This window comes from Mesoplodon bidens (genome assembly GCF_964165515.1).
Source record: "Mesoplodon bidens genome assembly, chromosome: 8".
In the NCBI taxonomy this organism is placed as follows: domain Eukaryota; kingdom Metazoa; phylum Chordata; class Mammalia; order Artiodactyla; family Ziphiidae; genus Mesoplodon; species Mesoplodon bidens.
The window spans coordinates 73,997,086-74,015,016 of NC_138165.1; the positions used below are offsets into that span (position 1 = coordinate 73,997,086).

At 37.6% G+C, this 17,931-nt stretch overlaps 1 protein-coding gene across 1 annotated transcript in view; it reads right to left on the reverse strand.

The window, feature by feature from the left end:
• The window catches only part of DNAH7 (dynein axonemal heavy chain 7), a 243,288-nt gene that overhangs the window by 7,024 nt on the left and 218,333 nt on the right, over positions 1 to 17,931 (reverse strand). Inside the window, exons 58-62 of the mRNA XM_081242420.1 lie at positions 14,117 to 14,302; positions 12,338 to 12,475; positions 7,165 to 7,395; positions 4,384 to 4,536; positions 2,770 to 2,947 (exon numbers count right to left, since the gene is read on the reverse strand). Of these exons, the coding sequence (XP_081098546.1) occupies positions 2,770 to 2,947; positions 4,384 to 4,536; positions 7,165 to 7,395; positions 12,338 to 12,475; positions 14,117 to 14,302 (886 nt within the window). The remainder of the gene's footprint in view (positions 1 to 2,769; positions 2,948 to 4,383; positions 4,537 to 7,164; positions 7,396 to 12,337; positions 12,476 to 14,116; positions 14,303 to 17,931) is intronic.

A 17,931-nucleotide genomic window follows, 5' to 3' on the forward strand; every position in this document is an offset into this window, starting at 1 on the left:
AACTGAGTTCAAAAACATATCTTTGATGGGCAGCATATACTACTCAGACTTCAATTCAAATGCCATCTTCTGCCTTTTATCATAATGATATGAGGAAAATAGAGGGGAAAAATTATTCCATCTGATTTAAATACTTAAGAATCAGCCACAGCTCTTCAAGAAAACTTTCCTTGGGCTTCCCTGGTGGCACAGTGGTTGAGAGTCCGCCTGCCGATGCAGGGGACACGGGTTCGTGCCCCGGTCCGGGAAGATCCCACATGCCGCAGAGCGGCTGGGCCCGTGAGCCATGGCCACTGAGCCTGCGCATCCGGAGCCTGTGTTCCGCCACGGGAGAGGCCACAACAGTGAGAGGCCCGCGTACCGCAAAAAAAAAAAAAAAGAAAGAAATGGAGGTGGCAGGAGGATTGTAGATGAGCAACTGCATGTGATGTGAGTATGTGAGGGAGCAGAAGAACGAAGAATCCATGGGTTTCTGGCTGGGCAGTGGTGCCATTTGTCGCAATTCATTATAAGTTTTACATATCCAGGAGAAAGCAGAAGCGGAGATGTCAGGAAGGCAGTTGGATACAGAGGTATGGATTTTAGAGGAAAGATCTACACTGGGCATTCAAATCTGGAAGATATAATCCAGGAAGTAATATTTAAAGACACAAAAAGTATGAGGTCACTTGGGGAGAGGATGCAATTAGAAAAGAGAAATGCAATTGGGGTCCTTGGGAAATCCAACATTTAGAGAATAGCTAGCAAAAAGCATGAATGTATCCAGTAAGGGAAAATCAGGAGAGGGTGATGACTTAGAAACAAAGTGAGAAGAATGTCTCTAGAAAGAAGAAGTTGTCAACTGGTAAAAACTGCTAAGTTAAGAAGATGAAGACAGAAGAGAATTCATGGGATTTGTCAACATGGAAGTCATTAGTAATTCTGAAGAGCATCAGTTGACTGGAGAGGATGAAATGTAGACAGGAAAGAGGGAGTGAGAAGCTGGAGACAGCATGAGAATTGTGCTGCAAAGAGGAGCAGAGATTATGGGACAGTAGCTGAGGGGATACGGATGTTTAGACAAGTGGCATTTGTTGATTTGTTGTAAGATGAGACATTCTGGTTGCATGCTGGTAGGAATTATACAGTAGTGAGAGAGATAACTGCTGATGCTAGAAACAGAGGGTACAACTGAAGGATAAAAACCCTTGGCAGGAGGAAAAAAGTGAGATCTGGACTATGCAGTGGATCTGAACTACCAGAGGGTGCAGCAGTCAACAGGTTTATGGATTTGGTTGTGCTAAAAGCCCTATTCTGATGGCTGCTTATTTTTTCAATGAAGGATGAGGGGAGATGCGGGGGCAAAGGGCAGGACAAAGAAGGCATACGTGGTTGCTTTGAAAGTGGGAAAGCAACTCTTCCAGGGAACAGTAGTAGGACTGCTTCATAGTGTTATGACCCTCCTTGAGTTTTCTGACAGTCGAGGTAAAGTAAAACCACCCAGCATAGTAATAGGATAACACACACTGTTGTGATGACACATCTACTTGTTAGTACCTTCCAGCAGAGTACAGATTAGTTGAGGGTCAAGATCCTGTCTACAGTATTCACTGTTGATATTCCCCAGTGTCTAATAGAGCGAGCCAGTGAATTCACCATTCAGTGATGAATAAGGAAGCAGGATTATCTTTGACACATTAGTAAAAGCAGGGCACATTAATGGTCATTTAGAAATTGTCATTTAAAGACAACACCACTCTGGTAAAATTAGGAATTGATAGTATTTTTAAAATAATACTTTTGAAAGGTAGTGGCCCCTTCCATTAAATTTGAAATAAAATATTAGGGTGGCCACTGAGTATTAAAAAGACAATTGATTAAGAAAATAAATATCAGGTTTCCCTGGTGGCGCAGTGGTTGAGAATCCGCCTGCCAATGCAGGGGGCACGGGTTCAAGCCCTGGTCTGGGAAGATCCCACATGCCACAGAGCAACTAAGCCCATGCACCACAACTACTGAGCCTGCGCTCTAGAACCTGCGAGCCACAACTACTGAGCCCACATGCCACAACCACTGAAGCCCACATGCCTAGAGCCTGTGCTCTGCAACAAGAAAAGCCACCGCAATGAGAAGCCCACGCACCGCAAGAAACAATAGCCCCCACTCGCCACAACTAGAGAAAGCCCGCGTGCAGCAACGAAGACCCAACGCAGCCAAAAATAAATTTAAAAAATAAATAAATTTATTTAAAAAAAGAAAAAAATAAATTTCCTCACAATGTTTCAATCACAGAACATATGCTCATATTAGCTATTAACTGTATTAAATTTTGGAAGGACGTATATAACAGGAAAGAACGCATATTTTAGGAGTCTGCAAAGGTGTGCTCTTCGAGGGACCAAGAGATCCTTCTTTTTAATGTTGTGCTGCCTTAATTCCCCAAGGTCACCATAAGACTGTGGTTGATTATCCCATGGATTGTTAATTTGATGATTCTTTTCTACCTAACTTTTTTTAAGAAATAACTTCAAAATTACACAATTTTGTAAAACTAAAACAATGCAAAGGACATATACTCCTTACTCAGATTAATTTCATCCCCATTTATTTTCTTACTCTTGCTCTCTCTTGCTCACTCTGTCTCTTCACAAATGTTTTTTTCCTTAACCATCTGAGGGTAAGTTACATACATGATGATTAAATTTTTAACAGCTGGGTAAAGTGAGCAAGAATGTTACATTTTTGTTCAGTGTTGAAATATAAGCCAACTCATCCCATTGCTGCACTTACCATCTTCCGGAGCATGCTTGTATTCTTTGTCTTCCATCACTTCATAGTCAAACCCAAGAAGATCAATAGGGATGGTGTATTTCCTGGCATAGTTCTGCTGGGCACCAGTCAGGAAGGCTTGTGTGAAGAAGAAGCCAGAAAGCCAGAACACTGGAGGAGGGCCAACCTCATACCATTGCTGTGGTGTCAAAGCACAAGTGTCCTGACAACAGGGTCTTTCAACTTTGAATGCAACATGGCTTAATACAATTTGCCACAAACACTCTGCCTATTATCTTCTAGGTAAACTAATAAATAAGCTAACATTTTGAGGAATAAAAAGTCATACTATCAAAGTTTGAAAAATAAGCAGCATATTCAATATTCGTTCTGACTTCAATGTCGTATCCATTGCACCAGCTCATGCAATGATATGAATCATAATGTACGTGAATGCAGATACAAATGTCTGTTTTATACATGCCCAATGATTCCTTCAGAAAAGCTCCATACAATAGTGAGTTTCTAATATACATTATTGCACGCTACATCATGTTGTTTAATTGAATAAAAGAAGATCTCCCTATAAGGTCTGGTCAGACGATAATGTTTTTTTCACTTTTTTTTCCTCTCTGGTTATTAGTACCTGGTAGAATATTCCTTTAGAAGTTTTCCCTTCTACTTCACCAAAATACAGTGACTCTAACATATGAAGACATAATATTGTACAAGGAACTTCCAGAAGATACAGGGTAGTGAGAGCTTAAGATCTTTATAAATATCAAGATACCTGGATATTCTGTTCATATCATATATTGTAACAAGTAGTTGAGTTACTGACTCTAATAGTAAATTAGAGAAGTCAGTCTGAAGAAGTGAATTTGAAGAACTTTCCCCTATAAGAATCCAAGGTAGAGTCTTCACTTTTCAAGAACAGTCTTAATCCTTCAGTACCAAGTCTAGTATCAAAGAAGGCCTATATTATGGAAAGGGTGTTTTGTCATTTTATCCCTGGAGAAATTTCCTCACAGGCAATTTTTAATGTATTATGTATAGTACCTAGGAAATTAATCAATACTTCTAAGAAATATAATAGTTAATAATAACATAGTTAAGCACCAATATTGCCAGATAATTAGGAGGTAGGCTTCTGCCCACTCTACATTTCCAAGACAATTAGCCTTTGAGGTTATTACTGACTTTGACTGAAACAGCAACCTAGTGATTTCATGACCTGGAGGGGTGCTGGACAAGGAAGAAATAATTCTCCTTACTAGTAGCTTGTCTGGCTTTCTAAGATGCTGTGCTGTAGGAATCTCTTTTAAAACTAAATATTTAATGGAAATATCAACATAGCCAGTCCTTTTCTCTATTCAAAAGTCCTTGGCTTGAATGTCTAACTTCACTGAACACAAACACCTGCTCCTAAAGAAGCTTTCAGAGATTCTACTTCCAATGTTAGTATTTTGACAATTCCATGTAACAGTTACACGAACTATATGCAATATTGGATAGTGGTCATTTGTGCCTGGGATGTACAGAAAAACTAGAGAGTAATACTTATTATGTTAGGCATCCTGATGAAGAAAATGAAATCAGAAGAAACTTAATATATGAGCATTTGGATGAACTCACCTGCAAAAACTTTAGTCTTGCAAGGAAGTCATTCACATAGCTCCCAAGTGGTTTGAGGCTTGGGTATGATTTACCCATCCACATTCCTGGAATTTTGACATTCAGAATGCTGCTAACCAATTCCTCAAGATCTGTAGACATCACTACAAGCCCCTGAAATGCATTTAACCATCGTTTAACACAATTGTATTCTAGATTATGAATAATTTTATAATTGTATTTGTTTACAACTATGATTAGTTAAGGTTGAGCCATATAGCAAAAAAAGAAAAAGAAAAGATACTTTCTTTTGCTCACAAGTTGTGGAGTCTTTGAATTATTCCTTAGAAAAATATTAACAATTGTAACTTAATCAAACTTTAATGGAAAATTTCTTTTATTGAAATATAATTGACATACAACATTAGTTTTAGATGTATGACATAATGATTAAATATTTGAATATCTTGTGAAGTGATCATCACAGTAAATCTAGTTAGCATCCATCACCATACACAGTTACAGCATTTTGTGTGTGTGATGAGAACTTTTAAGATCTACTCCCTTAGCAACTTTCAAATGTGCAATACACTATTATTAACTATAGTCACCAAGCTGTACATTACATCTCCATGACTTATTTATTTTGTAACTGAAATCTTTTGACCCCCTTTACCTGTTTTTTCCACCCCTGAAGATCTCAACACTTCGCTCTCACTAGCTACTAAATCACAGCCTAACTTTGACTTAGTCTACTTGTCTATTAAATGGACAACGAATATATCTCTGTCCTGCTTTCTTAAAAGGATAGTGATAAATATAAAATGAGGAAAATGATACAAAGTGCCTTGAAAGGTTAAGAAATCCTGGATTGCAACTATGAAGTCTAATTGATCTTATCCTATTTTGAAATGTAAAATAGATCATTTCATTTCATTGCTTAAAACCCTCTGAAGGCTTCCCTTTACCTTTACACTTTAGAATAAAATTGAAGATCCTAAGAGATGGTAACACTTTGAGGCCCTTGAAAATTTTATTTGATCCTGCAATTGGGCCAGTTGCCATCATCATTTCTGTTTTCTTCATAGTTGACAATATAATTCCAACTAACATATGAAAGATTTTTGAGAAAATTTAATGGATTAAACACCCACATTTCATTTGCCTCCTTCTCCAAACCCTGAAACAACAGTAAAGGAATTTATTTGTTAGAAGCACAAGCCTAAGGACTTGCCTGGCCGTCCAGTGGTTAAGACTCCGCACTTCCACTGCAGGGGGCGTGGGTTCGATCCCTGGTCAGGGAATTAAGTTCCTGCATGCCACACGGCATGGTTAAAAAAAAAAAAAAGCCTACAAGTGCAGGAAAAATAGGAAAAGGCAAGGCAATATTGGCAGCTAGAAAGCATGTGAACTGTTGGTAGTTGACTTAGTAGTCAGGAGAAACTGGCAGATGGGAAAGTTAAGAATTGACTAGATATACACTAGGATACTCAAAATATCAATATTTGGAACTGATGGCCATAGCTGAAAGGGAGGAGAGGAGGGTGGTGCTAAATGAAGACTGTTGAAATCTGGCTTAAAAAATAGATTCCTGGGTCTTCTCCCACAAAACTGTAACTTATCCACCTTGAATGAAACCTGGAAAGGAAAATGAAGACATCCCTACAGTGGAGGGGATGCCAGGCTCAGGTGGGGTCAGAATTCCCATACTGAGATCAGGAATTAAGTGAATTCATGTGTATTGGTTGCTGAGCTCCCTGAGGCCTGTTTCCCCTTTTATCTCCCAGAATGTGGAAAGCCACGCCTTCATCTTCCAGGAAGGATACAGGGAGGACCAGGTTAAAGAGAAACACAAGACACTGAATACTTCTTAGCCAAACAGCCCAGCCAGATTATACCACAGCCAGCCGGGCAGACTCCTCTCTCTATAATAACTCATATCCATCCATCTTCTCCACCTCCACTGCTACAAGAAACCAACTCAGCTGGACTACTACAATCTCATAATTGGGTTTTGCCTGTGCTCTTGTTTCCCTACAATCCTTTCTGCAGTGGTCAGAGCAAACTTTAAAACTGTAAAATAGATCATTTCATTTCATCACTTGAAAACCTCTGAAGGCCTCCCTTTACCTTTACACTTTAGGATAATATTGAAGATTCTAACCTTGGCCAACAAGGCCATCATGAAGCCCGTGCCTTCCTCTCTCTGTCCTACCATTTCCCTCGTGCTCACTTTACTCTAGACAAGCCAGCCTTCCCTACCGTGCTCCTGGACCATGTCAAGCTGGTTTTCTCAGGGCCTTCGTGCTAGCTGGACCCTCTGCCCAAACGTTCCATGGCTTGTCCCTCCCATCAGGCCTCTCTCTTCAGAGCGGCCTGATCCCAAATGACTGAGTTTCCCACCCATCATTCTCTACATCCTTATCCCATTTTATTTTTTTCCACTGAACTTACTAATGACTGAAAAAAATAAATTTATTTGTTCATCTTTTAATTGTTTGTCTCCTTAAGAAGTAAGCTCTATGAGAGCAGAAGCTTTGTCTTACTCCTTAACATTTTATGCCTTCTTAGCATATATTCCATCCAACAAACGATCGCTATATGTACCACATTCTATACTCATTTACACATTTATTAACTGTCAGCCCCAGAATTCGATACACTTTTTAAGGGCGGGGATTTTTTTTTTTCTGTCTCTGGAACCAACAGTGCTTTCACAGAATCTGTGCCCAATAAATATTTGCTGAGTAAATGAATGATATGTTTATTCAATGATTTTTTCCTTGCTGTACTTCCTCTTACCTTGATTGCTTTCTGGATGTTAATGCATGATTCTCTTATGGTCTGCAGCAACTTATTGAACCGTCCCATCTCTTGGACAAGCACCGTGTTCATGCTCTGAGTGTAAGTGGTTGGGTATCTCCTCATTGCAGACTCAACATCAAAGTTGTTTGGAAGTTTACCCAAGATGTCACCAGCGACCTCATGTACTACTTCATCCGATGATTTTGCACCAGCCTCTGCTGAACGAGACTGGAAAGAATCCAAACTATGAATCAGAAATCCTCATAAAAGTCTAAGAATTGCTGGATAGGAAAACTCCTAAAGTAAATTTTATAAGAATGAGTACTATTGATACTTTGCTATTTTAACTATGATTCTTCTCCCCACGAGATTTATTGAAGTGATGATAACAGGCATGGGAATGGAGTTTCAGGAGAAATGCAACTGTTAGAAGGTAGAAGGCCATGTACAATGTTCAGAGGCAAAAGAGGGTCTGGAGGAAGCAAACAAGCTGCACACTGTGCTGCCCAGGGGTCAGGGGAAGAGCAGATGATACAGACAGAGAGAGAAAAAGCGTCCATGTTGGGGGTGGTGGTGGTCAAGTGATGATGGGCATCAAAGCCCAGGAGGACGAAATCTGGTTTTGCTTTGAGAAAGCAGTAACTCTAGTTATTGTTAGTTAGAAAGTAATAACTCTAGTGCCTAGTGGTTGCCAAAAGCAGAGATAGAGTTTTTTTCCTTGAATCAAGAAGACAAAGAAAATAAGCTCATCTCCTCTAAGCAGTTGGAAGAGTTATGGCGACAAGACATACTTAGGGATCCACACTGGAAGCAAGGAAGGGGAATTTCATTTCAATTTTTATTTTTTATGTTTATAGTGACACCATGTAAATGAATCTATATTTTCTGGGAAAACCCTTTAAATCCTCAGAATAAATGAATGTGTGTGTGTGTGTGTTGAGAGAGAACAAGCACTATTAGAATATAAATGAATATATCTCATACTTTTCCAGTCCGTGGAAATTGTGTTTAGTCTTATTTCAGATTTTATATTTTCTAGTGTCTATATTGGCTCTATTCTATAAATATTGACTGTTACTTCTACTTAAGTTTCTACTGAGATTTTTAATGCTACCTAACACATTCCTATGAAGTTGTGCAATAAAAAAAATTAAATGTTGGTAAGTGTTAATTACATGCTAGCAAAAAAAGGGATATGCCAATATAGTAATCCTTTATCATGATCCCAAAACATTAAGTTTACAACTAAGTATATAAAACAAATTACAGAGAACAAAGAAAGTAATGAACATTTGGCCAAAACTAGTGAAATATCTATTTCCATTGCATTTAAAGAATCATATGCTGATTTCTATTTGTATTTTGATGTGCATACAATATACTATAAACTCAACCATTCCTATTTTCTAACAAGAGCTGTGTCTCCACCAAAAAACTCCGAAAAAAAAAAATCTTAGCCCTATAGCCCTTCAAAAATGTAAGAAAAATAATTTAGTATCACAAACATTCCTATACTTATTTCTCACACACCAAAATCACATAATTGGGGGGGGTTGTTTTAAAAGTAATATCCAACTGATATTGAGAATTAAGAGCAAAAGGGTGTTATTTACTTGTAATTATATAACTTAGTTTTTTTCCCTTTTACCACTTTTCCTTAGAGTTTTCACAAACACCGTTTGAAATCTAATGGTCATTTCCCTTTTATTAAACAAATAAAGATAAGTGGGATCCATTTTCAAGGAGACATCATGGAATTTAGCCTTTCCATTTCTAGTTTCACAATATTTTAGGTTGAAACAATTTTCTTATTCAAAAGAGAGTCTGGCACACTATAAAACTCTTAGAGGAAAACATAGGCAGAACACTCTATGACATAAATCACAGCAAGATCCTTTGTGATCCACCTCCTGGAGAAATGGAAATAAAAACAAAAATAAATAAATGGGACCTAATGAAACTTAAAAGCTTTTGCACAACAAAGGAAACCATAAACAAGACAAAAAGACAACCCTCAGAATGGGAGAAAAGATTTGCAAATGAAGCAACTGACAAAGGATTCATCTCCAAAATGTACAAGCAGTTCATGCATCTCAATATCCAAAAAACAAACAACCCAATCCAAAAATGGGCAGAAGACCTAAACAGACACTTCTCCAAAGAAGATATACATATAAAGCAGAAACTAACACACAACTGTAAAGCAATTATACTGCAATAAAGATGTTTTAAAAAAAAAGAAAGAAGATATACAGGTTGGCAACAAACACATGAAAGGATGCTCAACATCACTAATCATTAGAGAAATGCAAATCAAAACTACAATGAGGTATCACCTCACACCAGTCAGAATGGCCATCATCAAAAAATCTACACACAATAAATGCTGGAAAGGGTGTGGAGAAAAGGGAAACCTCTTGTACTGTTGCTGGGAATGTAAACTGATGCAGCCACTATGGAGAACAGTATGGAGGTTCCTTAAAAAACTAAAATTAGAGCTACCATACGACCTAGGAATCCCACTATTGGGCATATACCCTGAGAAAACCATAATTCAAAGAGTCATGTACCACAATGTTCATTGCAGCTCTATTTACAATAGCCAGGACATGGAAGCAACCTAAGTGTCCAACAGATGAATGGATAAAGATGTGGCACACATATATAATGGAATATTACTCTGCCATAAAAAGAAACGAAATTGAGTTATTTGTAGTGAGGTGGATGGACCTAGAGTCTGTCATACATAGTGAAGTAAGTCAGAAAGAGAAAAACAAATACCGTATGCTAACACATATATATGGAATCTAAAAGAAAAATGGTTCTGAAGAACCTAGGGGCAGGAAAGGAATAAAGATGCAGACATAGAGAATGGACTTGAGGACACAGGGAGGGGGAAGGGTAAACTGGGACGAAGTGAGAGAGTGGCATGGACATATATACACTACCAAATGTAAAATAGATAGCTAGTGGGAAGCAGCCACATAACACAGGGAGATCAGCTCGGTGCTTTGTGACCACCTAGAGGGGTGGGATAGGGAGGGTGGGAGGGAGGGAGATGCAAGAGGGAGGAGATATGGGGATATATGTATAGGTATAGCTGATTCACTTTGTTATAAAGCAGAAACTAACACACCATTGTAAAGCAATTATGCTCCAATAAAGATTTTTTTTTTTTTTTTAAAGAGAGTCTGGCAGTTAAGCATAAGCAAAAGAGCTCTGCAGAAGTAACATTCTCAGCTCCCATACTGGCTCCTGTCATTTCAAAAGATATTTTGGTTAAATACACAATGTAAAGGTCTTGTCATCATGACCTTGCTCTCCAACCTGCAGTCCTGGTCTATCTCATTGCCTCTGAATTGTGGTTAATCCCGATGTAGAATCAATGAACTCATGCTTACCCATTACTATAACTGTACTTGCCAATCTGAGTTGGAGGATATTGAAAGAGGTTGTTTAATTACATACTGAGAAGATACCCCAAGTGTATTTAAACTTATTGTTTGGCTCTGAGTCATTTTCTGTTGGAATAAGCCCACTGCTTCATGTGGCACAACCCATCAGGTTTAAATAAAGCCAAAAGACACTATAAATCTCCTGCTGTCAGACTGTTGTGTACTACAGGCACTGATGTTCCTAACAATCTATTTATTCATGTCTGTACATATGCTTTCATGCTCAGGCAATAACTGATTTTAATGGTATTAACATGTAAAATGGACATAAAAAATAATCTTTGTCCTTTCTGCCTTATGAGTAAATGTCATCTTACAGTAGACCAGAGCTAGAAGTTCCATGAACTCTTCCATCAGTGACAGCACAATATTTTATCCTCCTAATCTGGTTCTTTTAGCTTCCCGCCCCCCACTCCCAACCCAGCATCTCTGGTTATCTGCCTTCTACGTCCTATTCCATTCTTAGAATCTAGAAAAAATATCACATAGTGGTTCAGAACACAAATTCTGGAGCCAAACTAGTGGGAGTCAGACTGCTTGGCTTTGAGTGCTGGTTTGAAATTGTACTAGCTGACCTTGAGTAAATGACTTAATCTTTCTGTGTCTGAGTCTTTTAGCTGTAAAATGGGAATAATTAGCACCCTCACTTCATAGGACTGTCATAAGCATTACTCTGTTATACATAAAGCATTCAGAACAGTGCTCCCATACAGTAAGCACTATAAAATTATTAACTATTATTAGTATTAATCTGAGATTCCATAAAAATAAAAAAGACCAGTTCGAAATCAGTTTGGGTGATAATTTGCTTAACTGAATAAACATCCTGAACTTACTAAAATTCCATTCAGTCACTAAGGGAACTCACCATTTGGACTAATTTGCTTTCAAAAATAAAAAAAAACAAACAAGCATATCTTCTAATGGGAGAACAATACAAGGGAAGATCTCTAAATAGACAAGCAAGATTAAATATCTTTCATTCAAATGTACTGACTCATGCCCAGGGCATGCTGAAATCTGATGCCTTGGAAGGTCATTCTCCGACATGCCCTTACATTTATGCTCTCACCAGTGGAGCTGCATGTCTAAGAGTCAAAGGTTTTCCTAAACCTTTTAATTTATTTTGTACTTACTATTATATTCCTTAAATATTATGTAATGATAAAATATTGATGTGAAAGAAACTATTCTATGTAAACTAGGTTAAATGTTCTAGAATATTTGATAAAGATAAGTCATTTAAAAATGTTGAACTAGTAAGAGGGAAAATAAAATAGGCAGAATTCTAGATGGATTCTGGCGTTAAACTGCTTCCAGGTATCTTTGAAATTCTTCTTCCACTTTAAAGGAAGTAAAAAGGGATAATGTATTAGGGCATGATTTAAGCAAGAAAGGCAAAATGGAACTCATAGCAGCAGAATGATATCAAAGTATACTCAGAGATACTCAAAGAATATTATTCAAAGAACCCTTGGAAGCAGAATGATACTCAAAGATTCTTCCCAAATCAAAAGACTGATGAAAACAAAACCCACACATTCATTTACTTTGTTTAAACCATTTTTAAGTTACGTATTTTTTTTCTTTTCCTTAAAGTGGTTCTCCACTTGAAGAGATGGAATTCTGTGCCTGGGCCTCTACCGTGTTGTCTCATGCTGCTTGGGGAGCATCCTTTCCAGCCTCAGAAGCCAGTTCCTGCACAGATCACACACCTGTGTGAGAAGAATGTTATCAAACAGCAGTTGAGTTTCTGACTGATCTTTAGTGATATCTGCATTGGCATTCATCCCAAAGATTTCCGGAGCTGGGGTCAGCGGCAGTGTCTTTGTGTATTCGATGTAGCTTTTGTGCTGCAAAGATGAGTAACAAGGAATCAGGAGGTTAGAAATCAGGAAATCAGGTTAGAATTACAGAAATCTAATTATCCTGTAGAGCTTGCTCGCTGAAAAGAGATAATTTTTAATACTCAAGTTACTGAGTGGATAAGCCTGTGAGCCTGGACACTGAATGCTTTCATTTTCTTTCAACCTGGGCCAAAGTGTTAAAAAAAAGATATGGACACATTTAGAGAGAGAAAAAAAAGTCCCATTCAATTGGAATGGATCTGAAAATGGAGAGAGGAATATCCTGGCTGCTTCATTTAGAAATTCTTCCAGAGGAATCTTTCTGTGCTGCATTTGCTGATGACTGTTCTTAGTTTATCACAATAATTTTTTCTCTGCTTTAGTCTGATTTTTCTGTTTACTCTTATTGTGATAAATCCACGTAATTCAGAAAAGTGAAAATCATCTGAGATTTTATCATGAGATAACCACCATTAATATGGTAAATCTTTTTATGTATATATGCAGACACGTTTTATATTTTATTTATGTGAATTTCTATCAAAATTCCATACTTTTCCTGATGCTCATATAATCATATGCAAACATTCATATATTGGGTTGGTCAAAAAGTCTGTTCATAAGACAGTACAGAAAATTCTGAACGAACTTTTTGGCCAACCCAATACACGTACGGTAGCGGGGAGACTGGTCATCATTGGTGGTTTTTCGACATGGGTCATGTTACATAACCTGACTTCATCTTTGGCCATCTTCTCACTTACCAAATCATCACTGGAGATCTTGTTACCATGACTCTCTGTGTTGACTTGCCCCACCCAGTCAGTGACCTGGGCTCTGGGACTGATTTTTCTCTTCATCTCTATTAGTGTCTGCCCTCAGCTAGAATCCATCCTAGTGGATGATGGGGTCATGGTATGTGCCTCTGTTCCCTGTGGCTGTGTTTTTAACTTTCAATATGTGCCCTTTTGACTTCTGGGAATAAAATGAGAACCAATTTAATTGTGCTGGCAGTCCCTAGAAGTCTACTGTGTGATAATCTGAAGGCAGATAGATACCACATCTTCTACTAGACAGGACTGGAAAAAATAGCAGAAGAGAACCTTGGTCTTGTGAAGCAGGTGTGATGCTCTGTCCCTTTCTACCTGTGGGATCTTGGGAAAGTCATTTAACTTTAGTGAACTTACTTTCTCACTTGTAAAAGGGAAAGGAAGAATAATAACTCAAATGTTAATTAGATGCTCCAGTGAGATAATTACATGTAACTGCTTTGTATATAAGCATGATCTGAATGTTAACTATTATTGTTAATACTATTTTGTAACCCCTTCTCATGTGTATTTCCATTTTAATTCGGGACCATGCCTTTTTTCCCAAAGCACTGAATTCACAATAATAGGATTTCTGGTCACTGAGGAAGCCATTCTTGGGTGAGGAACATTTCTGATAGTCCTCACATTACAGCAAATAGGAAACCACTAACTCCGTCTTTGCATGGGATTTGCTCTGTCCCTATAGGACTGAAGAAAGTACACACAATGGTTAACAAAAAACAAGGCCTCTTTCAAAAAAAAATCACCTTTTTCTATATCAGAGGAATTCCACATTTTACTGCTCTTAGTTTTCTTGAAGAGCATATGTACTTACATCACCAGAAGGAGGCACAAAATAGATGCCACTGGAGTCGAATTTATAGTGTGGATTCTGAACTAATTCCATGTTGAAGAATTTGTTTAAGATGCTGCGCAGCGTGCGCCGGTCCCAGTCGTCAGTCACGCGGCCGCCGTAATTGCACTCACCCGTCATGTACTGCAGGGCGTCGTAGGGCAGTTCCTAGAGTAGAGGTCAAGTCGCTCAACCAGTCAAGACTTAGCAGTGGCACATTATACAGGATCGTGTTTCTTGTTTGCTCATGTTATTTAAACAGTTACGGAAAGTTTGCATGAACACAATTTCCCTTTATATACTTCCCGGCTAATTTGTTGTAATTTTCCCCAGGGTCTCTCTCTCTTTCTGTGATTTGTCATTTCCATTAGGTCAGTGCAAAGAATAGAAATCCTCTATTAACTTGTGAACTCACCTCTATTCAACCAACATTAATGGACCACCTACTATATGCCTGATGCAAAATTAGTTAGACCATAATCCCATCCTTGAAAATCCTGCACTGTTGAATGACATTCAAAACCAATCCAATATAATTCTGAGATAATCAGTGTTCATTTCCTTCACCACCTCTTTATATCTGTATGTTTTGACAATTGGAATCATACTATATATACAATTTTGCATATAATTTTTCACCAAATCTCATATTATGAGATATCTTTTACTGTTTCACGAAATACTCTTTGAAAATAGTTTTTAATAACTATCTTCTAATATTGAAGATTTCAGTTGCTCCTAATTTTCTACTTTGTTATACTGTTTCATTAAACATACATCCCTTAAAATTGCTAATGATTCTTTAGTCTAGATTCCTGAAAGGGAAATTACACTGTCAAAGGAAAGAAGTTTATAAAAAGCAATTGACTAATGTCACCAAACTGCTTTCCTGAAGGCTGTAGTAATTGTAGGAATCAGTTTTAAAATCTTTGCTAATTTGATTGACCAAAGGTAATTAATATTGCATTAATTTGCATTTTCTAGAATACTAATGATATTTATGATCTTTTCATATGTTTAATAACATTTGTTCTTCTGTGAACTAGCCTCCTACCTATTTTTTTCAATTAAAGTTTTTTTTTTTAATATTTATTTATTTATTTTTGGCTGTGTTGGGTCTTCGTTTCTGCGCAAGGGCTTTCTCTAGTTGTGGCAAGCGGGGGCCACTCTTCATCGCGGTGCGCAGGCCTCTCACTATCGCAGCCTCTCTTGTTCCCTGCACCACCAGGGAAGCCCTCAATTAAAGTTGTAATAGTTTTATTTGTATAAGCTCTTTTATAAATCTACCTTTATCAAATTTCTTGAAATATTTTTCCTGTAGGTTTGCCTTTTTATTATATTCTTTAGTACATAGAATTTCTAAGTGTTTATGAATGCAAAAGAATTGATTTTTCACATTGTGATTTTATTTATCCTAAGCATAAATACTTACACAGCCACCAGTAATATAGAGAATTCTCTCACTGCTCACAACAAAACTGAGTATTATCATTTAGGGAAAAAAAATGATAATTAAACAATAAAATTGTTTTTAATTTAATTTTTTGGGATATAATTGACATATTATATTAGTTTCAGGGGTACAAATAATGATTTGATATTTGTATATACTGTGAAATGATCACCACAGTAAGTCTATTTAACATCCATCACCGTAATCACAATATTTTTTTGTGTTGAGAACTTTCAAGATCTGTTTTCTTTAGCCACTTTCAAATATGCAATATAGTATTAACTATAGTCACCATACTGGACATTACATATCATAATTTTATTTTACTTACTTATTTATTTTTGATATTGACATTTAAAAAACGTTTATTCACCGCTTGTATTTCTTATTGTTAAATTATCTACTTTATTCTTTTATGTGTTTTCCTCTTATGAATGTTTTTTATTATTATTATTAAAAGCTCTTTAAAAAGATAGCAAATCAGTTTGTCAGAAAAATTTTAGGTATTTTCTCCAATTTTCACTTGTCTTTTATTTTTATGATGTTTGTTTATGGTATTTTAATATAGCAATGTTTTAAAATGTTTTCTACTAAAATATTGCAATCTTTTTACTTTAGGATTTTTTCACCATTTTTGTGCTATAAATGCCCTTCTGGCAGTTATCTGCTAAAAGTTAAAGCGTATATACCCTACATCTCAGTGATCCCACTTAGAGGAATCTCTTCAGTAGAAAACAATAGCACTTGGGAAGAATAGGTGGTAGTGATTAGACAGAAGGAATGTATTGAATTCAGGCTTGGGAATTAAGAGACTTGTTACTTGGCAGAACTGGAAGTGAAGGCAGTGAATTTAGGAGAACAGCTCAGTGACCAAGACGTGGTGGAGAAACAAGCAGAACCAGGAGGGAGAACAACGAAGCAGTGTTGAGGGGAGTTTGCAGATGCAGGCACTGCTTGGGTTTGCCTTGTTGACAGGTCCCCACCTCATAAAACTGAAATATAGTAAGAAAACTCCTGTGTGAATTAAATAGTATATGAGCATGAGCTGGGCCCTGGGAGGGCTTTGTGGGGCAGACATAAGATGAGATCTGGAGGGGGAGGAGTTTGACTTATGTTTAAAGGGTTAAACCTGCCAACATTCCCATGAGAGCTGATGGGTAAACTTGTTCCTCTCAGCAGCTTGATCACAACCAGGGCCAATCAAACTGGGGAACGTATTCTCCCAGGCACCCAGGTCCATCGGCAGAAAGAGTAGCAGCTCGCTGCTGGGATTTCTTCTCTGTTCTGTTGTTATAAGAGGGTTGAGACCACAGGCCAGGAGACAGTGCAGAAGTCCGCAACTATATGCAAGGTTATATATGAAGTTATTCACTTTAACATTACTTATTAGTAAGAAATAAAAAGGAAATAAAATCCTGATAGTCAAAAGTGGGAAATGCTGTGTATGCAGCCATTAAAACAAAGATCTGTATCTATTTTGGAAGTTGTCCACAACATATGTAAGTGAGAAAAGCAAGCTGAAAATGATATGCTGAAAATGACATACAGATGTAATTATGTTTTTGAGGAAAATGTGTGTGTATATTGTATATATGTGTATATATAACTATTTGTGCATAGGAAAAAGTTTGGACAGGCCTTCCTAAGCTGTGAAATTGACTGCTTTGGGGGTGAACTTAGGGTGAGAGTGAGGGGTGAGCCTTTCACTGACACACAATCACACACACACAACCCTCCCAAAGGGAATTACCCATTTGTCAAGTACATTATATACACCCACTTGTATTTTCTTCTGTTACAGTTTACTTTTTCTTATTTACGTTTTTTAAATTAAAATATATAAAGAACTCATACAACTCAATAACAAAACCCAAAAAATCTGATTAAAAAATGGGAAGAGGGGCTTCCCTGGTGGCACAGTGGTTAAGAATCCGCCTGCCAATGCAGGGGACACGGGTTCGAGCCCTGGTCCGGGAAGATCCCACATGCCGTGGAGCAACTAAGCCCGTGCACCACAACTACTGAGCCTGCACTCTAGAGCCCATGCTCTGCAACAAGAGAAGCCACTGCAATGAGAAGCCCGTGCACTGCAACGAAGAGTAGCCCCCACTCGCCGCAACGAGAGAAAGCCTGCATGCAACAACAAAGACCCAATGCAGCCAAAAATAAATAGATAAAATAAATTTATATTTAAAAAAATGGGCAGAGGATCTGAATAGATATTTTTCCAAAGAAGACATACAGACAGCCAATAGACACATGAAAGGATGCTCAACATCATTAATCACCAGGAAAATGCAAATCAAAACTACAATGGGATGTCACTTCACACCTGTCAGAATGG